General features: G+C 35.7%; 1 protein-coding gene across 1 annotated transcript in view; it reads right to left on the bottom strand.

Annotated features, from left to right (window-relative positions):
• The window catches only part of UNC13C (unc-13 homolog C), a 662499-nt gene that overhangs the window by 480959 nt on the left and 159129 nt on the right, over window positions 1-22411 (bottom strand). Inside the window, exons 3-4 of the mRNA XM_063652632.1 lie at window positions 17855-17877; window positions 17214-17275 (exon numbers count right to left, since the gene is read on the bottom strand). Coding sequence (XP_063508702.1) covers window positions 17214-17275; window positions 17855-17877 — 85 coding nt within the window. The remainder of the gene's footprint in view (window positions 1-17213; window positions 17276-17854; window positions 17878-22411) is intronic.

The following is a 22411-nucleotide window of genomic DNA, read 5'->3' as shown; positions in this document are numbered from 1 at the left end:
ATACTTACAAACCAGAAACAATTACAAATGACCAACATGTAAAAAATATTTGCTTTCTATGTGTCATAAATTGTGTTAAATGTTCACATGTCAATTCACAATACTGATAGCAACTGAATGAGTTGAAAATTGTAATTATTTACTTATGCATATGAAAATCATTTTAGAGAAATTAGGAAGCTTTTCCGCAGCTATACTTTTGAATAGCTATTTAGCAAGAACTTTATTCCAGACATCAGAGTCTTATACCAGATTTGAAGATCATGAATTCTATTTCTAAATCAAAAAAGAGTTTAAGTGAATCTGGATCTTTGTAATTTAGTTGTTTCAGAACATGAGTAAGTAAAGGATATCCTGGAGTGATCAACAACTTATCATAGTTTCTATGAAACAAGCACGTGTCATAGCTTTCTGTTGCTTGATATAAATGAATCTAGTATGGATTGTTAGGAGGGTGTAATAACATCCTTCTTTCTTAATCATTCAGTCTAGGCTTCTATGCTCTCTTTGTCATTTTCATCTGGCTATCACTTCTGTAGAGTTGAATCTCAAATCACTATACCAATCCTAAACTTTCTCCCATGACCTAGGTCCTCACTAACAGTCTACCTAACACTTCCATTTAACTATCCGTTTCATATTTTTCCCAAGCGAAACATGCTTAAAGCTAGCATCATTATTTATTCTGACAGAGTAGCTTCTATGTCCTTTTTTGTCAATAGTATTCCAAAAGTCTTCCAATTGTCTAGTTTTCCATGATGTATCATATAGTCCTTCTACCTCAATCTTCACACAACAAAGGTTTAATTTTTAAATTCATGGCTTGAATGCCTTTGCTGACTTCTAATCGCCTACAATTGATGTTTCGCCCAAGGAAGGACAGGATCCAACGAAGGACAGGATAGGCAGATGATTCAATAGTAACTAAGGGAAGAGGAAGGTATGTATTACTCTTCCCCTGCCTTCTCACAATTCTAATCCTCTCTCTAGTGCACTACTGCATAATGGTAAACCAGAATATCCTTCAGGTATGTGAAGTTACAAAAGCAGGTTAGAAAATACAGGCAAAACCCTCATGTTTCTTAGCTGATGTTTAAGGCCCTTCCAATGTGGCACTCACCTATCTTCAAAATTCTTTTGTGCCAGTATTATCCCCACGAGCCTTATACATCTACCAAACTTGACCCACTAGTTCCCATGTCCAAGTGTTTGTTCATGCCAGAAGTAGGCCCTTAAACGCTAGATTATTAAGACACATTTTAGCCACAGGGACACCTGTTTTTTCTTTGCAGCTCCTGTGGTCCCTTCTCTGTCTGATCCTTTTAACTATCTTCATAGCTAAATACAACATGCACAAGGAAACAGTGCCTTAGGCATCTGCATCCTCTAATCAAAAAAGACCCATAGAACAAACAGTGCTTTTGTATTTGGTGTACACTTAATAAAGTGTTGACTTGGTTTTGAATGAAATGGTAGTCTTCTTCCTTTAGTTTTCCTCTCCACTCACATCCTTTGGTATTTAGACTGTGTAAGATATTTACTGTGTTCATTCTGCCTGGTCTGCGGTCTATGAAGAATTTGAATGCTAGTGAAACTTCGAAATTATTGAATCAGCATGTTTACTCGACAGTTCTGTTATAGCCTGCTCAATAGTGAGCATGAAATAGCTAAAGTATAATAAGTAAGACACGTTGCCAGCAGGGAGATGTTTAATGGTGTGGTACAGAAAAGTGTCAAGTTTCTAAGCAGTGCCAAGATCTGTATCTAGCTTTAACTCCAATGAAAAGTGGGCCTTCCTGCCAAAGATAGCAAAATAAAATCCTGCCCACGTCCCAGTTTGCAATAATAGGAAGAAAAAAGGCTGGTCTCAGCTGAGCAGATAACAAAGCTAATATTGGCTGGGTGTGATAGCTCATGCCTGTAATCCCAGCACTTTGGGGCCAGGCGGGAGGATTACTTGAGGTCAGGAGTTTGAGAACAGCCTGGGCAGCATAGTGAGACTTCATCTTTACATAAATTTTTTTAAAAATTAGCTGGGTGTGGTAGCATGAGCCTGTGGTCTCGGCTATTTGGGAGGCTGGGGTAGCAGGATCACTTAAGTATGAGAAGTTGAAGCTGCAGTGAACCATGATTGTGCCACTGTATTCCAGCCTGAGTGACAGCAAGATCCTATTTCTAAAAAGTTAAAAAAAAAAAAAGAAAAAAGAAAAAAAAAAGCTAATATTAAAAGAAGTAGGCCGAGCGCAGTGGCTCACACCTGTAATCCCAGCACTTTGGGAGGCCGAGGCGGGTGGATCACAAGGTCAGGAAATCGAGACCATCCTGGCTAACAAAGTGAAACCCCATCTCTACTAAAAATACAAAAAATTAGCTGGGCATGATGGCAGGCGCCTGTAGCCCCAGCTACTCAGGAGGCTGAGGTGGGAGAACGGCGAGAACCCGGGAGGCGGAGCTTGCGATAAGCAGCGATTGGGCCACTGTACTCCAGCCTGGGCGACAAGAGTGAGACTCCATCTCAAATTAAAAAAAAAAAAAAAAAAAAGAGTAAATGACACTGCACCATGCATGGAAAGGGAAGAAGTTTGGCAGCATCTGCCATGTATTCATTCAAACATCAAAGTTTTTAGAAAGGGAAGAATCTCTGATGAGGTCTACTTATTTGCTCAAATAGGCAATAAAACAAATTTCTGTTCTAAAAGTTGCTCCTTCTCACAACTCAATTCAGTTCTAGAAAGAACTCACCATTCTATCCTGAGGTTTCTCTCTTCCTTGTCCCTTTGTCTTTCTGGAAATGAATTCCTTGAGATATGATTTTCTTGTTTTCAAGGGGTAAACAATTATGGCTAAAGATATATGCCAAGTAGAGGGCTGGAGTAGGCAATTACTATTTTTCCAAGCTTGAATCTACACATTTTCTTAGGCAGAAGACCAGTAGGAGTAGATAGAAATATATTTAATTCTCTTTCTACATACGGCTAGCCAATTTTCCCAGCACCATTTATGAAATAGGGAATCCTTTCCCCATTTCTTGTTTTTGTCAGGTTTGTCAAAGATCAGATGTTTGTAGATGTGTGGTATTATTTCTGAGGGCTCTGTTCTGTTCCATTGGTCTATATCTCTGTTTTGGTACCAGTACCATGCTGTTTTGATATTTAATTCTCTAAATGAGAGCTTCTAGTGAACTATACATGTTTTACAGCTATGCTGATCTTCTCAGAAGAACCCTTTGAGCAGCTCGTCGGGGTAGCTAGAGTGTCTCAAAACTCATAAAGTGGCCAACTCATCTTGGTTTGCTCAGGGCTTTCCTGGTTCTAGCACTAAAACTACTGCATCCTAAGAAACTCCCCAGTTCCAAGAAACCCTACCTCTGATCACCATGAGCAAGGATTTACCTTTCAATAATGTATTATTAAACTATTATTTTCTATGTGTGCTAGATTTAAAAAGAAAGTTAAAACATACTAAATGATCTTGCGATTATATGATAATGTGATTATAAGTATAATCTACAGTTTTCAAATGGAGCATTAAGCCTCACAGGTTAAATGACTTGCCCAAACTAGCAGAGCTAAAAAGCAATAGAGTCAAGATTTAAAACTAGGCCTTGTTATTCGAAGTTCTTTGTATTTGTCAGTATATCACATTATCATGTGTATTTTCCTCAGAAGCAACGTGGGAATTTTCCTTTCTCAAGTCCCATTGGCTAAATGGAAAAAGCAAAGACATTATTCACCCTCACTTAGTGTTAATTCTAATCTGTAACCTATGGCTGGCTTGCACTCAACTGGTGAGAGGGGAACTCGGCAGTTTTGCCTTGATCCCAGAGAAACAGCTCAAGTTCACATACAGTCCTTTCCTCCCTCCTTAAAAGTTACTTATACAACCAGGGTGGCCACACCCACCCACCCACAGAGTAATGAGAACTTCTTTCCTCTGATGTCTAGTTCTAACTGCTGCATCTGAATTGCCTTCCCAGGTTCTTTTTTTCCTTTTTGATAAGACTTCTCACAGGAAACCTACGTACCTTTCAAAAATTCTGTTGCCCATCAATTTCACTGCTACTGACCCAGTCTTTCATCAAATATGTCTAGTTTTGAACCCCAGTTGCAGGCACTGTCCAGCTTCTCTATTCTCAGACCCTGTGTAAACCCATGAAAGCAAACATATACATTGGAAAGAGATTTTGCAGATGTCACACTGGACAAATCTGAGTCTCAGCTCTAGCCTGGAAAGGATACTCTGTTACATGCAATCCATGGTTTCCTTGACACTTGCACTACAGCTTTGTACCTCCCACACTTGATACAAATAAATGCAACTTATTGTTAAACGTGGGGAAGCTTCTAAATTATAAGATTCTGTAGCTGTCACTCTGTGACTCTGGAATAACTGTTTCAAGTATTGTTTCCTGAAGAGGTCTTTATATGTAAAGATTATAGGACAGATGATGTCATCTTGTATAAAAAGATTTATACAGATGATTCTCAGCAGTGATGGCTTCTACAAATCCCTTGGTTTGGCCTTTCCTACCTGGCACCTTAGAGTCTGAGCCTCAAGATAATGAGTAGGAGTTACAGTGATGCTTATCATGGTTGACAGAGTTGTGTAAAAATTCTCAAAGCAAGAAAGATGCCTGCTATGCCTGAGTGCACCTGCTTCTGAAGACTAATGTCTTTCTAAAAATTAAGATTTTGGCAGACGATTCTGCTCTAGTTAATGAAAATCATACAATCTTGTGAATTTAAATCCATCAGTTTCTTCCCTGTCATTGTCACCATCACCCTGTAGTTATTGTTTGACCAGAATGGCTGAGTCATTTTTCACAAGATGCAGGTATTTCAAATTACAGAAATATGTTATTTGAAGGTTAATATGTTTAGCATCTTTGGTCAGGCATTCAAACTTTCAACTTACGTTTCCCAACATATTTTCCACTTCTTTCCTCCACATGATCGGACATACTACGTTCACTTTCTTGCCTATGATGCAACTCATGTTTTGTACTGCTTCCTGGTCTGCATTTTCTTTTCCATATCCATGTGTCAAAATTGTATCCAAACATTTAAGCCCAATTTAATTCCACCTTCTCCATAAAGTCTGCACTGAAAACTCCAAATCAGAAATGCATCTTCTCTTAAATGTACAGAACACTTTTATTCACCCATCTGGAAATTAAATTACTCTTTATCCCATATTGTAACAGAATAATTAGGTACTACTGAAAATGAGATTCTGACGTTTTCATGGCAATATCTATTTTTTCATTATTTAAAATACAAATAATTAAGTGGAAGTAAATATAAGAAATGATATTCTATTTTCTCTAAATTGTGGAAAATATATAATTTGAAGAATATTTAATTGTGAATATACATGATTATATTCTATTGTTAAAAATGTCCTCAGTCACTCACTCCTCTTATAAAGAAAACAGAGCCTCATTTCCACATTCCTTGAATCTCAGTGGGACTTATGATGTGTTTTCACAATACAATGTGGCAAAAGTGATAGGTGTCAGTTCCAGTTTTGGCTGCTTCCACTTATTCCTTTAGAATCCTGTCAGCATCATATAATCAAGTTTGGTTTGGCCAGCTAGATGATGAATAACAGCCCAATTGCCCCTACTCCAGAATAGCCAAAGAGCCTCCAGAAATGTGAGCAATGGCCCCTGTTGGGCTGACCATACATGCATGAGTGAATGTAGACAAGACCCATGGATTCATTGTTTAAGCCACTGAGTTTTGGAGTGGTTTGTTACATGGCAATATCTAACCGATACAGGTACTATATTATGATAGAATATAAGGATAGGACATTAAGATTGGAATAGGTTTTAAATAATCAAGCATCTGATATTTAAATTTCTTTTGCAATATTTCTAACAACGGAGCACCTAATTTATTTAAAAGTTTCTAGCAGTAGGAAACTTAGTATTTACAAAGACAGTTCTTATTATTGGAAATATCTTCTTATATTTGTCAGAAGCCTGCCTATACACAATTTCTTCAATGATCCGCGTTCTGTCCACTGAGGAGCTCAGGACAATATAGTCCCGTTTATAACCTAATCTTTTAAATACTTGAAGACCTCTAACATGAATTCTCACTCGAACCTTCTCTTTTCTAGATTCAGCGTGTATGAAGGCAAAGCCTCTGTCAGCATGGTTCCCTGAACAACTATGAAGATCAAAGTGCACCCTCCTCCTCATATCTATATGCACTAAAAATGTTGCATGCTTAAATTCTGAGAAATAAGGGGAAAAAACGGAAATGTTGCATGGATGAGAAATAACATTTTATTTAATTAATATACTGAAATTTGGTAGTTGTTAATTACTGTATCATAACCTAGGTTATCTTGGTTAATATACTATTTATACTCCATCTTGTTAGTTTCAGCTCATTGTTGTAATATGCTAAGATCTTTTAGACATTAATTCCATTATTAATATACTAGTTATTTTCCCAGGTATATGTCACCCTTATATTGTATAAGTATGTATTTTATATTTTTATCTTTTCTAGTTAAAAACTATCTAAGTCCATATTCATGGATTGGAAAATGTAATATTGCTAAAATGTCCATACTACCCAAAGCAATCTACAGGTTCAATACAATATGTATGAAAATACCAATAGAAAGTAGATTGGTGAATAAGAGGCCAGGAAGAATACAGAGGAGGTGGGGAAGAAGAGAGGTTAATAGGTACAAAAATATAGTTAGATAGAGGAAATAAGACCTAGTGCTCAATAAATCAGTCGAGTGACTACAACAATATATAATTTATTATATATTTCAAAATAGCTAGTAGAGAATAATTTGAATATTCCAGGCATAAAGAAAAACATTTAAGGTAATGAGTATTTCAATTACCCTGGTTTAATTATTACACGTTATATGAATAAATCAAAATACCACAGGTACCCCTAAAATATGTACCTCTATTATATACCAATTTTTAAAAATCTATGTAAAGGCAATTCCTGAGGCATTTCAATAAGAGCCACCCCTGAGTACAATATCAATCATGAATTATCACACCTTGGGTCCAGTCATTCAACCTGTTATTAGTTTATCTAGGTCATATTTTTCTAGGATATATCCTGAAATTCCTTTGCAAATATATTTTTGAAATCTAGAAATACATCTACATTTATTTGGTACATATACTTAGAAACCTTTTCAGACCAATACATAATGTAATGTTAAATTTAAAATATAACGTAAGTATACAGTACAATATTTAATAGAACAGATCCAGAAATGAGCATTATTGATTTGTAAAATTGTATCAATTTGGCATAAAAGCAAAGCAATCAAATTCTGGCGTCAGCTAGATCTAGTTCAAATCTCAGCTCTGATACTGTCACTGATCTTGATATTTGCTTAGTTCCTGGATTTCTGAATTATCTCATCTGTAAAATATGAATAATAATTATCACACCTACTCAAAAAGTTGCTACAAGAATTAAAGTAATGCTAAAGAACTCTCAGATATGGGTCTGTTATAACATTTCAAAAAGTATTACTTATATCATAATAATTATGAATTTGAGATATATCATTTTTAAATGACATCTAAAGTGTTGCTTAATTATTTTATGTTATATTCTTTCTAAATATTAAGACAGACTAAAAACTAAGATCTCTTAATCTGCTAGTCTTAGATTTTGTCATATCTGAAAATATTGATTACAGTGCAGTTCCTTGAGCAAGCTGTTTCATATTTAAGAAAGTATATGGATTAAGCAAACTTGTTACTTTAAGAAGTAATTATTTACAAGTTTATAGCAGTAGCAGCACACATTTTTAGCAGTGATTATTTTATTGTTCTCTCTCACTACTATATAGTCTGTCTGTAAGAGGGAATCTATGTCATCTACCTTCATGGAATAAGGTATTTATTCATTAAAAGATACCTAAAAACATACTCTATATATGCTTTATTGGAAAATACAATTATCACCCTCAGCGTTCCTCTTTTTTTTTTTCTCTAGGACTTTTATATATATTAGATGTGCTCAACAGCCATATCAATTACAGCTTGGAAAGAAACAGCAGGTGCAGGAACCATGGTATTTCTTACACTTTCCATCTTATTTAGTGGGGTTATTTTCAGTGTTTCCCAGCTAATAGCTGGTAATTTTCTAACACAAGTGATTATTCTGCTTAATGTAACAGATGATATTTTCTGTAGTCACTAAACTTGCACCACTTTAAGACTGACGACTCAAACACTGTCTTCATAAAGGATGTATCAGTGATTTTAATTTGCTACTCTTCAAACTCAAGAATATCTGGAAGGCATTAGAAGATTAAGCTTGACTCTGATGTAGCTAAGATTCATTAATTTCCTCATAAATTAAGCCCTAGAGACTTAGGGGTCATGATTAAGAATCTGATATATAAAGAGCTGAAATGTATACTAATATATAAATGTTGAATAAGCAAATTGAACACAGAGAAGGAAATGGGTTTCAATATAATACTTTTTTCTCATCAACAAATATACTGTCTTCAAGTTTCTTAACTAGCAATTTCATTTTTCTGAGGCTGGATTGGCCCCGCTAGCTGCTATATTAAGTTGGCACTCCTGTGATACTCAAAGCCAGAAGTGAGTACCAGCACTGGCTTGAGATACAGACCCTGGAGTGAGAAAAAAAAAATTGTGAATGAGTTCATGAGGGTGAGGGGATAGAAGCAGTACTATGCTTAAGCTTATGTTGATGGCCTTAGTTTTCTAATTGAGAAAAGACTGGCTTTGGGAGTTGGGTGTGTGATGAAACTTATATCGCTAATATGGAGATGGCCTTACCAAATGCTAGTCCTTTGGAAGTGCGTGATTTGGGGTTCTTTTAAAGTACATCTCAAATATTATGAGGTCGAGTTAGTAGCTCACAGAAATCAGGGAAAGGTAAATTTCCTATTGAGTGTGTTTTTATCGGCAGTCACCTAAAGATGAAAGGAAAAGCAGGCCCTTTCTAAGAAGCCAACCAGAGCTGTGTAGATCAATTATGGAAGGCTCCAGCACCAGGAACTGGCTAAAGGAAAGTTGTCAGAGTTGATGGCAGCTCTGATTTCCTTCCCCAAAGTAGAACCGTTATCTGCATCGTGGCTTGAAAGGGATCTTGATCTGAAATGTAAATGCCGGGCACTGTGGCTCACTCCTATAATCCCAGCACTTTGGGAGGCCCAGGGTGGCAGATTGCCTGAGCTCAGGAGTTCGAAACCACCCTGGGCAACTTGGTGAAACCCCACCTCTACTAAAATACAAAAAAAATTAGCCAGGCATGATGGCACGCTCCTGTAATCCCATCTACTCAGGAGGCTGAGGCGAGAGAATCACTTTAGCCCAGGAGGCAGAGGTTGCAGTGAGACGAGATCATGCCACTGCACTCCAGCTTGGGTGAGAGTGAGACTCTAGCTCAGAAAAAAAAAAAAAAAAGAATAAAAGAGTAGTTTTCATACAATGAGTAAAACTGGAGGTTCTCCTGGCTTACATGTATTAGGATTATCCTGAGGTTTCATATTCTTAAATACTATTAAATAATGGAAGTAAAAAATGTGATTTGGGGGAATAACTTTTTATGGTCAGCCTCCTAAAGCTCAGAAGATGGCCTCTATTACAATAGACATCAGGTTTCTTATATATGTGTGAGGATGGATGGACCTATTTTCTAATATTACCCGAAGATGGGGGAGTCTTATACAGTATCCCTGATCAACCGTGGGTAATAGTCAAGTATTTTTTCCTGGGTTTATGGTCTACCACTGAGTAAGAAAGAATGTTAAGCTATAAACCCAAGCCAGAAGGTGAGATGATCAAAAAGGTGCCAATCTACAACTTGGCAAACTATGAGCTATTAGCAGCTTCAGGATGACATCTCCATTTTCTTAATCTTCTGAGTCAGTTTTATGATTATTTTGCCACCATAAATTTAGGAATAAAATATGCCTAAAAGAAACTATTTATAATCTACCCCAAGAAAACTATGGTTTAACTAAGCCTGGTTGAGAATATAGATAGTAAAGTTTATCTTAATTTCATAGATGCTGTACCAAAGTATATTTCCCACTAAATGGGTCTGTGGTTGTGAGTTCTCATAGATCCACACATTGAAGTAGTCACCCTAATGTCTGGTCTTTGTAGTTAATATCAAAAGCTAACCTAATGATCTTACAACTTTCTAAGTAGAGATGATATCAAGTGCTCCTGAGACTAGAGAGAGCTGGAGGTAGGCCAAAATTAGATAGGCAGTCTTCTTGACCACAGGAAGCTAATGGCTCAGCAACCACTTCTTGATTCATGGATTTTAGAAAGTTGGCGGCCTTGTGGTTATCAGTTTTCCTAATTAAGAAACTCTCTGTCTAGATTAAGCCTTTGTGCATGGGACATTATGTGTTTTTGCTCTGCGTGAGGACTGCAGACAGTGTGCTGAGGACTAACAGGCATGATACAATCGAGAGTCTGTGATTGGGCGTACTCCCTGAAGTCTCACATGAGGCTCCTTTCGAGCAGCTGCAACTGCCTCGTGGCATGACTGTGCCCAACACTGGCCAAGAGATGTCAAGGGTTGTTTCTCCTGTAATAATTTAAGCAAGTCAACTTATTTTAAACTCCTTAGAAATTTGAAATCAAGTTAGAGGATAAGAATCTTGTTAAATCTATGCAACTTATCAAACTAATATATGCTACAGAACTGATACAAAAAAAAATAGAAACACTAAAAACAGTGATAATACTTTACCATAGTAAAAAGAGAGAGAAATAGAAATCAAGAAATATATTCAAAGCCATGTGAAAAGAACTATAAAGTTATCCTTTGGTATCCACAGGAGATTAGTTCCAGGATCCCCTGTCAGAGACCAAAATCTGCAGATACTCAACTGACTTATATAAAATGGCACAGTATTTGTGTATTTCCTGTGCACATCGTCCCATATACTTTAAATTATCTCTACGTTACTCATATGACCAAATACAATGTAAACGCTATATTGAGTTGTGATCTTGTATTTCTATTTTTGTTTCTTATTGTTGCATTGCTATTTATTATTATTGTTTAGCATATTCTCAATCAACAGCTGTTTGAATCCACAGATGTAGAACCCACAGATACAGAGGGCCAACTGTCCTTTACATTTAAGAAAAACAAGAGTCATTAAAAATATTTAAGTAGAAAGGCCCGTGCTTTAAAGACATTGATCTTTAACAGTGTAGAGATTAGATTTAACGTGGAAGAAGAAATTAACAAAGGAAGATTGGTTAGAAGATCAGTCACAGAAGATCAGTTTGCAAACGCCTAAGTAAAACTTACTGAGGACTAAAACTAGATCAGTGGTAATGTGAATACAAATAAGTTGAAAAAATATCAGCATGATGACTCACTGGCTATACAATAATGAATTATGAAAGTGGGCTCTGTTTGCATCTGTTAACCCTTATAATAAGTAGAAATCTCTATTTCACTCTTACCTAACTCTATAGTGAACTCCTTCTACACCAAGTTCTCTGGAGGGAAAGGAAACTGTTTCCTAAAAATAACTAACTAAAAGGTCAAAGACCATATTAGTCCATTTTCACACTGCTATAAAAATACAACATGAGACTGGGTAATTTATAAAGAAAAGAGGTTTAACTGACTCACAGTTTTGCGTGTCTGGGGAGGCCTCAGGAAATGTAAAATCCTGGTAGAAGCCAAAGGGGAAGAAAGGCGTCTCTTACATGGCAGCAGGAGACAGAGAGCCAGGGGCAGGGGGAATTGCCAAACACTTTTAAAGCCTCGGATCTCATGAGAACTCCTTAGCATGAGAACAGCCTGGGGGAAACTGCCCCCCATGATCCAATCACCTCCCACCAGGTCCCTCCTTGACACATGCAGATTACAATTTGAGACGAGATTTAGGTGACAGAACCAAACCATATAAAAGACAAAGGCTCCTTCCTCCAAAGAGTGACCTGTCACCATGATTAAAGCACTGTGTTATGTGGGGGCTGTCATTTTCTTAATATTTGGCAAACCTGGTTCAGAGCATGCAAGGATGGTGCTGTACGGTAAACCACTGACTCAGAAGAAAGGGCAGTCAAAACAGCCCATGTCTAGGCTTAGGAGAATTTCTGACCCTTGAGAAATAGGGAAGTTATCTGAGGGAACAGGGAAGAATCAAATTAGTGGACTTGATAGGAAGAACTGAAATAAAAAGTTCTCAGCTATAAGAGAGAAGACTGCTGCAATGAGAAAAGTTAGGTGAAGAGCACCTGGAGAGTAGGAACAACTTTATCTTCTACGCTAAGTGGAAGATTTTAGGCCCTGGCTAAACATGGAAGTCAAGACTATGAAAGAGGAAGACAGTGTGAGGATAGTATGCAATCTCAACTTTACAGACAAATAAAAAAGCAATGTCAGTACTGTGACAGAAAATTAAAAATATGTTAAGCCAGCTTTATTCCTATGTTGAACAACCTAACTGACACTGAGTTCTACAACAGTAACAAAAATGGGTATTTTAATTAAGATAAATTTAAGAAAAACAATGGAATTGTGCAGGACTTTGGATGCAAATTTGCTTGTTCACATTTGCCAAGATAGTTGTTCCTGGTGATAATTGAACAACCTTGGAAATCTCAGCATATGTTTCTTATTAATTTTTTTTGGTAAATGCACTCGTTTGAAAATGAGGTCAAAATAGAAGCTTCTGTTTTAATTTAGCAATATCTCAGTGTCCTTTCCTTCAACAGTGTCTCTTCATCTTTCTCTGTCTCTGCATTATTCCACTTCTGTAACCACTGCCTCTTTCCTGATAAGGTTCAATCATTCTGGTAGAGGTTGAACAGAAGTTACCAGCCTAGTTCAGAATCATGGACAGAGGAATTTCACATCGGCTCAAGGAACTTAGCGCCGTGAGAACTGTACTGCAGAGAAGAACTTCAATGACTAGTGAAGAAAGAAAATAAAGATGATAATATCCTCCCCAAACTGTTTTTCCCTAATCCCACCATTGCTTTATAGACTTACCCAAATTGTGGTGCATGCAAGTCTGGTGCTTAGAGAATAGACACACACATACACACACACACACACACACACACACACCTTGCAATGCTTCTTATAATTCAACCACTCTTTTATAGACTTGTGGTACTTTCAGAATACACACACACACACACACACACACACACACACACACACCTTGTGATGCTTCTTATAATTCAACCAGTAGAGTTCTAACTACAAATGTCAAGGGAAAGGTAAACTTAAGTCATATACAATCAAAGCACCAAAGGAGTGTTATTCTAATTTAAAACGTGTTTCACATTTGGAGAAGGTACTCATGTGACTTTGTTCACTATCATTGAATAAAAGTAGTTTCATCAGGCTGGGCGCAGTGGCTCATGCCTGTAATCCCAGCACTTTGGGAGTCTGAGGCGGGCAGATCACGAGGTCAGGAGATCGAGACCATCCTGGCTAACATGGTGAAACCCCGTCTCTACTAAAAATACAGAAAATTGGCCAGGCGTGGTGGAGGGCGCCTGTAGTTCCAGCTACTCAGGAGGCTGAGGCAGGAGAATGGCATGAATCCGGGAGACAGAGCTTTCAGTGAGCCGTGATTGTGCCACTGCACTCCAGTCTGGGCAACAGAGCGAGACTCCGTCTCAAAAAAAAAAAAAAAAAAAAAAAAAAAAAAGTAGTTTCATCAAATTGATGCTGGGTAGCTGCCATGGGCATGTATCACTCAGATATCCCTTAGAGAGAATCTGCTGCAGGATAGTTGGGTAAGAGCCTCCAGCTGCCACACCTCCAGTATCCACTGCAGCATTCACCCCAAGGCTACACCCTCCCCAAGCTGCTCCCAACCGATGGCTAAACTTGGTGGAGATAATAGAGCTGGCTACTTGTACCCAATGAAAGACTCCTCTAATAAGCAAACTTTCCTCTCCATTTGTCTGAATGACTTTCTTTTAGCCTCATTATAGTCAATTTCAGGCTTTTCATACTCAATTCTTCTTCCTGCTCCATATACTTTTGCAAATGTAAGAACTGTGTCATGGTCCAAAGGCTCTTCTCACCTACTTCTGCTACCTCTCCATTTTATCTTTGAGAGATTTCTGCCCAGTAAACCTCTTGTACTTTTCATATTGAGTTGCTGTGTGCTTTCTGTATGACTCTTTGCTTACGTAGATGACAAAATCTTATAAAACCACTAAAGAGTATAAATGTCGAATTCATTGATTTCACCAAAACATGTATCCTTCTCACTTTCTCTTGCTCCTTTTATTTTTCTGTCACCTCTTCTCTGTCCCTCTTCCAGTTTTTCCCCAGAGCCTGTCTGAACTTTTATTGTGACAGATAGGAAAAACAGAATGAAATTTGCCATGTCTTTTCCGGCAACACTTACAGGAAATGTACAGAGAGCTAAGCAGAAATCAGAAAGCAGAATTATTAATTTCATTATCTGGTTTCAGTGTATATAGTTTATTAATTTGGTTTTAGTGTGTATAGATTATTCTTTCATTGACACTTGAGTAAACTAAGGGAAGGATGAATGTCATTTGGCTCTCAACTGATTGGGGATGGTAAAGGTAGAAAAGTGAAAGATTTAGCAGCATTGTTATAGAAAGGCAATGACTCCAACTTTCAAAAGTCTGCCCCAGTCATAGCTTTTTAGGATAATAGAAGTTGTGATATTTAAATAGTATTTCATTTTATTTTAAAAATATATTCTAAAATATTTATAGAAAAAGTAAAACAAGCACATCTTTCTGAAAGAGCTTGTGATTGAAGGCTCATATGTAAATGTACCCTTCAGGTTCTATAAGAGAAAATAAGCATTCAGGCAATGACAAATTCTCTTGATGACTGAAAATTATCACCCCCTTCCCATATATCACAGTTCCAAAATCCCTTAGAAAGTCGTTGAAAGAGGCATTTTCAGAAAACGTAACAATGTGGAAAGATCTATTCGAAATGCAAAGAGGAACTATTTTAGCCAGACATTTACACTGCATGTGCTTAACAAAAGCATGGATGTAGATTAACTCTGTTGCTCTGACAAGGATCAAGTCCATATTCAGACATGAGTTAGCAAATCAAATTTTTACAAAGTGACAGATGCTGTAGGCGAAGGGAGGTGCAGAATCTATAACATCATAAACTCAGGTTTATGATAAACCTCCAGGTGCATGACACTATGTCCCAACATTTTTCATAACTAAATTAGAATTCAACTTAATTATTTCCTAAGACAATCATTTTATTTAGTTGTCAAATTATCATTGCTGGTAAACTTAAAGACACAGTATTCGTGGTGCTATAGTAGAGAGAGTAGTCTATTCACTACCTTAATATCTCTGAATAATTCATAGTGATCTTTCACCACAGCTGCTTTTATAACTTATTTAAATTACTATAACATTAGAATATGAATGAGAGTAATTCTTCACATATTTCAAGGACACTGAAGTTAGAGATGTAACAGAAATAACATCTTAACCACTTCTATTTGGAAACATCAAAATAAAAATGATACATATATGTTAATTTGTAGGAGCTTTACATTTAAAACTTTAAATCTTACAAATATTTTATTTAAAATAAGTAAAGTGGATGTATTTAACAACAAACTGATTTTCAAAAAATGAGTGTATTATAAAACAGAACTGTGAAAGTTTTTGCCTAGATAAAAAAACTAAAACATGGCTCTAAATTTTGCTTCTCTTTATATTGTACATAAATGTATTCAAATTTCAACATTTATAAAACATCTAATACACATATACATATATATGTATATATATTTAAATTATTTGCCAGGCACGGTGGCTCATGCATGTAATTCCAGCACTTTGGGAGGCCAAGTTGGGTGGATCGCCTGAGCTCAGGAGATCAAGACCAGCCTGAATAACATGGCAAAACCCGGTCTCAATTTTAAAACAAAAGTCTATACAGACAGATAATTAATTATATAGATATCTCTCTATATTCATAGATAAAGAGGTATATATGAATATATAAACTATGTATAAGCATTGATCCACAAATTACACTTTTAAAATCTATTGTGATATATTTACCATAGTATCTATAATTATGTCATAATTTACAATTATGAATTAGAAATAATTTTGAAAACCCACCAATAGAAGAATAAAACATGTTGTCTGAATGTTTTCAAATATTTGCATCACTTCAAAATAATAAAGTAGAAAATTTGGCAAGGCATTTGTTATTAAATGGAAAAAAACAAAACGGCAAGTTGCAGAGGCAATGTGGCGTGTAAATTGAGATTACAGGCTCTGGAATTGGATTAACTGAGCTTGAATACTGACTTTGTCACTCACTTGCTGTCTTAAGGAAACATCTCTTAAGTGCTTTGTGAATTGGTTTCTTCATTTGTAAAATTAGAGTCAAAATAGTACTTACCTCATACGGTCATTGTAAAGATTAAGTGAGTTATGTATAGAACAATTTTAACAGCACTAGATACAAAGTCAGCATTAAATTCATGCTTATTTATTTACACAGAGTGGACTGTTTTATGTTAAAATGCAAAAAAAAAACCACAATGCAAAACTACTTATTTTATATGAACATAGCTATGTATTGCAAACATGCAGAAAAATGCCTATGAACATTCATGCCACACTGATACCAGTGTGTAACTTTTAACATTAAAGACGAGGCTGCTTGAATTTTTTACATAGAAAATAAATTTCATACATTATTTTTGTGATTAAATTTTAAATAGTTTGATACTTATGTTAAGTGTAATACTATGCAACTATGAAAAATAATAGTATAGATTACATTCATTGAGTTGTTGACAGGAAAAATGTTCATGCACATATATCATTAAGTGCAAACAAGCACATTGAAAGAGAGCATTAATTGTATCAATATGAATTCGTTCATATAAAATTATGTGGTTCTATTTGGGTATGTAATGATAATGTTAACAGTTAAACTGGTTAGGTGATTTTGACATATATATATATATATATAATCATATACCTATTCATATTTTTAGAATTGTTTTATAGTTAATATGTATTACATTTTTTTAAGAAAACACTATAATGTCGACTTTATTGTGAAATGAAGTAACAATGAGGCTAGCTAATCATGCAGCATCCTGCATTCAAAGCATATATGTTGAGAACACAGCCAAGTGCCATCTATGAATGGAATAAATTAGAAAGGTATGAAGGTACTTACCCACCACACACCTGGAGTGCAGAAAATTTGGAAGCATCCAAATCATTGCCACTTATTCGAGCCTTAAATGAAGAGTGAGAGAAAAACAAAACAAACAGGCTTTTAGCATACTACAGTTTTATGTACATGAAATCGGGACACAGGTCAGCTGCACTACACACGTAACACCTAGTATGACAGATGCTAAGCAGGGTCAGCTCCAAGTCAAAGCTACTGTGTTTTTATGAGTAGAGGTTTTGAAATTAGCTGTCAGCATTTAAACAAATGCACTGGCAGAGTCCAGGAAAATATATCATATTCCAAGTACTATTTGCCCTTAAAACTTGATATGTGCAGTGAAGATCATGAATCAGTCAGAAAGGTCATGATTAGCCAGACTTAAGAAAAGATGCTGTGTTTGACAGTAGCAGACCCCTAGGTTGGCAAGTATAGCTAAGGTAAGCGCAGCTGGCAAGGTGTGACCTCTCCATAAGTGCAACATATCAGGGGCACACTTAGAGGACAACCAAATAACAGAAAGCTGGGATAACATGCACATTTCAAAACTAAAACAGAGGAATCAAACAGATCTAATATGTCACAAACAAACATGTACGAAAGACAAGATTCCTCAGGAGGGAAGAATAAGTATGATTTAAAACCTTTTCATCCACAGAATTGCTATCTGAAAGAGAATCAGGAAAAGAAGGGACAAATGTTAGATGGAGTACTTTTCAAGAAATCGTTTAAACATATACATGAACAGAGTGTTAATATGTTACATTGTTTAAAATTATAAATAAACAGAGTTTCAAGGTTGAGCCCAAGGGTACAAGGGTAGTTGGTTCTCATAATTTAAAGTGCAGGGAAATGTAATAGAATGCTTGAAAAGTATAAAAGTGATTACAGGATTTAATGAAAGACAATGTGTTATATTAAGAAAAGAACACAGTTGAAGAATCAGAAGTCCTGGGCTCCAGCTGAGGCTCTGCCACTTACTAGACACATTGGGTAAGCTACCAAACTCTTTGGAGTCAAGAGCCTAGATCCAACTCTGAAATACGGTCACAAATACTTTCACTAATTGCCTCGCAACATTGTTGATAGAATTAATTGAGATCAATATTTGGGAAAGTAAACCTCAGATGACTCTATAGATTAAAGTTGTTTTATTAAGATTATATATTTATGGCTTCTCATATCATAGAGTTTACGAGCTAAAAGATTAAGTTGATTCCATCTTACACATAAGAAAACTACTTATGCCTAAAGAGGTTAAGTGACTTGATTAAGATCACAAAGCTAGTAAATGGCAGAAGAGGGACACAAATCCAGGGCTCCTGATATCCCATCTGGTGCTCTTTACATCTAATGTTTCAGGTGAGCTGTACAGAACAGTGAAGGGTGCTTGGTCAACAGCTTTCAGATGCAATGTAAGATAAATCAAAGGGCCAACATTTTCCAGGTCCAACCGCTCATGGACACAGGGAGATGGAGAATGGACTACTGCATCATCTCTTTTTAAACACAGGTTTAAATTTGCCTGGTCATAGGATAGAGTCTACTACTACCTTACACAGTACTATTGCTCTGAAACTCATTAGTTCATCTTTGCTTATTAGCATAAAACTGGAGAAACTTCTCTATGGATACAAGTTGGCAAAATGCTAGAGCTGGAGTGACACTGGAGTTTACTTAGTTCAAATCCCTTGTTTATATAAATGAGCAATGGAAAGATTAAAATTTGTCCAAGGTCATGTAGCTCAATGATGACCCTTACTGATGAAAATCTGAAATGCATTACTTCTCTTGACTCATTAAGTAACGGCTGCTTAACTATCATAAGTAAATATTTTGGTGCAGATTTTACAGTACTTCAGGGTTGTATCTTCAAATGCAAAACAGGGTAAAATGTATTGTAAAGTAATAAAAGACAAATCATATTTATGACCATAATTATTTTAAAATACTATATAAAATAAATAAAATTTAGCATTATTGCAGAAGAATAATATGCCATATTCAAGAAAACTGTACCCAAAGTATCATTTAAAATAATGGAATGACTAATTTCATATGACATATCAATTGGCCAGAAAATATATATCTTAATTTTCATAGGGAGCAAAAGTCATCTGATAAAAAATCAAAACCTTCTAGTCGCTCAAAACCTCCTTAAAATGGGATTGTAATGGGTCTTCTTTAAGTTTAATATGTTAAAAAAGTATTACATATACTATTATAGTCAGCAATTTATGTGTGAAATAGTAGGGCATTTCCATCATCATTAAAAGCAAACAAAACTGTCCAAAAGCATGATTTTCACTTCTTTCTGAAAATTCTGGCCTATATATTAAAACTAACCAAAATAAACTATATAATTATTAGAAGTCAAAATAGAAAGTTATTTTTACAAGAATTATAATTTTATATCTAGTAATCAAAACATACAAAATCACATGGAAAACTATTAAACAAAAGAGTCAACAGAGTAACTATATAGTCAACCCACAAGCAAAATAATAATGTTATTTCCTATACACTAGCAACTAGTTTGGAAAACAATGAAATAAGATCTGATTTCAAATATGCAATATTTTGAATGAGTACTTTATATTCATTATCTCCTGTTGATATCTGTCTTCCATCTCAACCATCCCACTAAATAAAGGTAATCTTAACAAGGTCATCAATTACTTTTCAGCTGTTAAATCTGGTAATACATCGGTTCTTTCAATGTTTCCTTCATTCACTGAACACATATTTATTGCCAATGAACCTTTTTTGTTCACTCTGATGGCTTTCTTGTCTCCCTGCTGTATTCTTCCCTGAAATCTTTCTAAAAAAGATAAAATTATGTCACTCTCCTTCTTAAAACCCACCAATGACACACAGTGCCCTCATGAAAGAACATAAAGTCCATGTGAAATGCAATCTCATCACTCATTATATCTCATTCACATCATAAACTTCAGTCACAATTACATTCTTGAACTTCCATTTCTGTGCCATGTTCTTTGAAATCTATGTGCCTTTACATGGCTGTTTCCTCCCTGTGAAACAACTGTTCTCCATCCTCATCGAGCTGACTGCCTGTTATGTCCCAAACCTAGCTGAAGCACAACCCCTCTTTCTGGAAACTTGTGACACTTCTCCCTGCTGTCATCCTGGGTTCAGTATTGTTCACTGTGCATTCCTCTTTGCTAATCTTCATCCTTTGCCAGTTTCCTTATCTGCAATCCTTTCAGAATTTGAGCTCCTTGATGGTAGTCTGTTTTTTAATCTCTCTCTCTCTGTTTTTTTTACTTTTACCACATTCCTGAAATATAGGAGATGACCAATAACCATTTCTTAAATATTGGAATGGACAATTTTAATAAGCTACACCACTTCATGGAATATCTAAAAATCTGAATAATGTAAAATATTATTTCATTTTTCTATATAGTGGTGATGAATTATAATCTAACAGATTTGTAGATTTGACAGTCAAAATCCTAATGGCAGATTGTTGTAACTTGAAATTTTACCAATTTTAAGTGTAATTGGATTAATAAACAAGTAAAAATATCTAAAATTTTGTAAAAGAGGCATTATGAGATGAATCTATAAAAATATTAATAATTTATAACAGCTAAAACAGTATGGTCCTGGCAAAATAACAGATTAAAAGTGAAACACAAAATATAATTAAGAAACCCTTAGTATTAAGAATTTAATACTAAGAAAATATTTTTTATTAAAGACAAAGAGAAGCACTAGTCAGTAAATGGTGCTTGGACAATAGGTTAAGTATCTATAATATTCATTTGTATCCTCATCTCATACATATGCCAAGTTCCACAGACATTAAAGATTTAAATATAGAATAATTAAAGGAAGAAAGGCAAGTAAAAAGAGAAAGGAATATTTATTAAACCTACGGAAAGAGATTTTTAAATTTAGACTTAATAGATAATTGACAAATTAAAATGCAACAATGGTAAATATGCCTACAAATTATCTATTTTACTAAAACTACAACTAATGATTACAAAATTAATGAAGATTAAAGATACTGATTTTAATGATATTAAAAATAATTCCCAAGGCCATTGAGAATATTATTAATCAAACATTATCATACATAGTTGATGAGCATGAAAATTGTTATAATACAAGTTTAAAAAAAACTTTCAAAACATGTCTATCAATAGACTGTTTTGACAGGAAAATTCCACTTTTGGAAACTGGTGCTAAGGAAATTATTCTGGTTATGGGTTGAATTGTGTCCCACCTCTCCCAATTTAAATGTTGAAGTCCTAATGCCTGGCACATCACAATGTGGCCTTGTTTAGAACTAGGATCACTGCAGATGGAACTAGTTAAAACAGGCCATACTAGAGCAGGGTGGACTCATAATCCACTGTGACTGGTGTTCTTATAAAAAGGGGAAATTTGGGCCGGATGCGGTGGCTCACATCTGTAATCCCAGCACTTTGGAAGGCTGAGGCGGGCAGATCATGAGGTCAGGAGTTTGAGACCAGCCTGGCTGACATGGTGAAACCCCGTCTCTACTAAAAATACAAAAATTAGCTGGGCATGGTGGTGCGTGGTTGTAATCCCAGCTATTCGGGAGGCTGAGGCACAAGAATCGCTTGAACACAGGAGGCGGAGGTTGCAGTGAGCCGAGATCGCACCACTGCACTCCAGCCTGGCGACAGAGTGAGACTCCGTCTCAAAAAAAAAAAAAGCAAAAAAAAAAAAAAATTAGGGGAAATTTGGAGATACATGCACACACAATAATATCAAGTAAAGATTAGTGATGCTTCCACAAGCCAAGCAATTCCCAGAACTTGGGGAGAGGCCTCAACAGATTCTCCCCTAGTTCCTTCAGAGGGAGTATGGCCCTGCCAACAACTTGATAGTGAACGTCCAGCCTCCAGAACTCTGAGAACAAATTTCTGCTATTCTAAGTCACTCAATTTTTGATATTATGTTATGGCAACCCTAGCCAACATACAATTTAAATACTAAAAAATTTGTTAAGATTGGCACTGTTTCATTAATTACTACAAAAAAATTGGAAAAGCATACATGATTAAATATAGAACTATGGGTTGAAAATTATGTTCTATGACTTTGATGCAATAATCTGTGACCATTAAAATCAATGCATTTAGAGGCTAAATAAAAATATAGAAAATGTTCCTGATGTATAAAATAAAAATTAGGAAGAA

The sequence above is a fragment of the Pongo pygmaeus genome, chromosome 16 (genome assembly GCF_028885625.2).
Source record: "Pongo pygmaeus isolate AG05252 chromosome 16, NHGRI_mPonPyg2-v2.0_pri, whole genome shotgun sequence".
NCBI classification, from domain to species: domain Eukaryota; kingdom Metazoa; phylum Chordata; class Mammalia; order Primates; family Hominidae; genus Pongo; species Pongo pygmaeus.
Note: the sequence above shows the minus strand (reverse complement) of the source record. Positions and strands in the feature narration are given on the sequence as shown.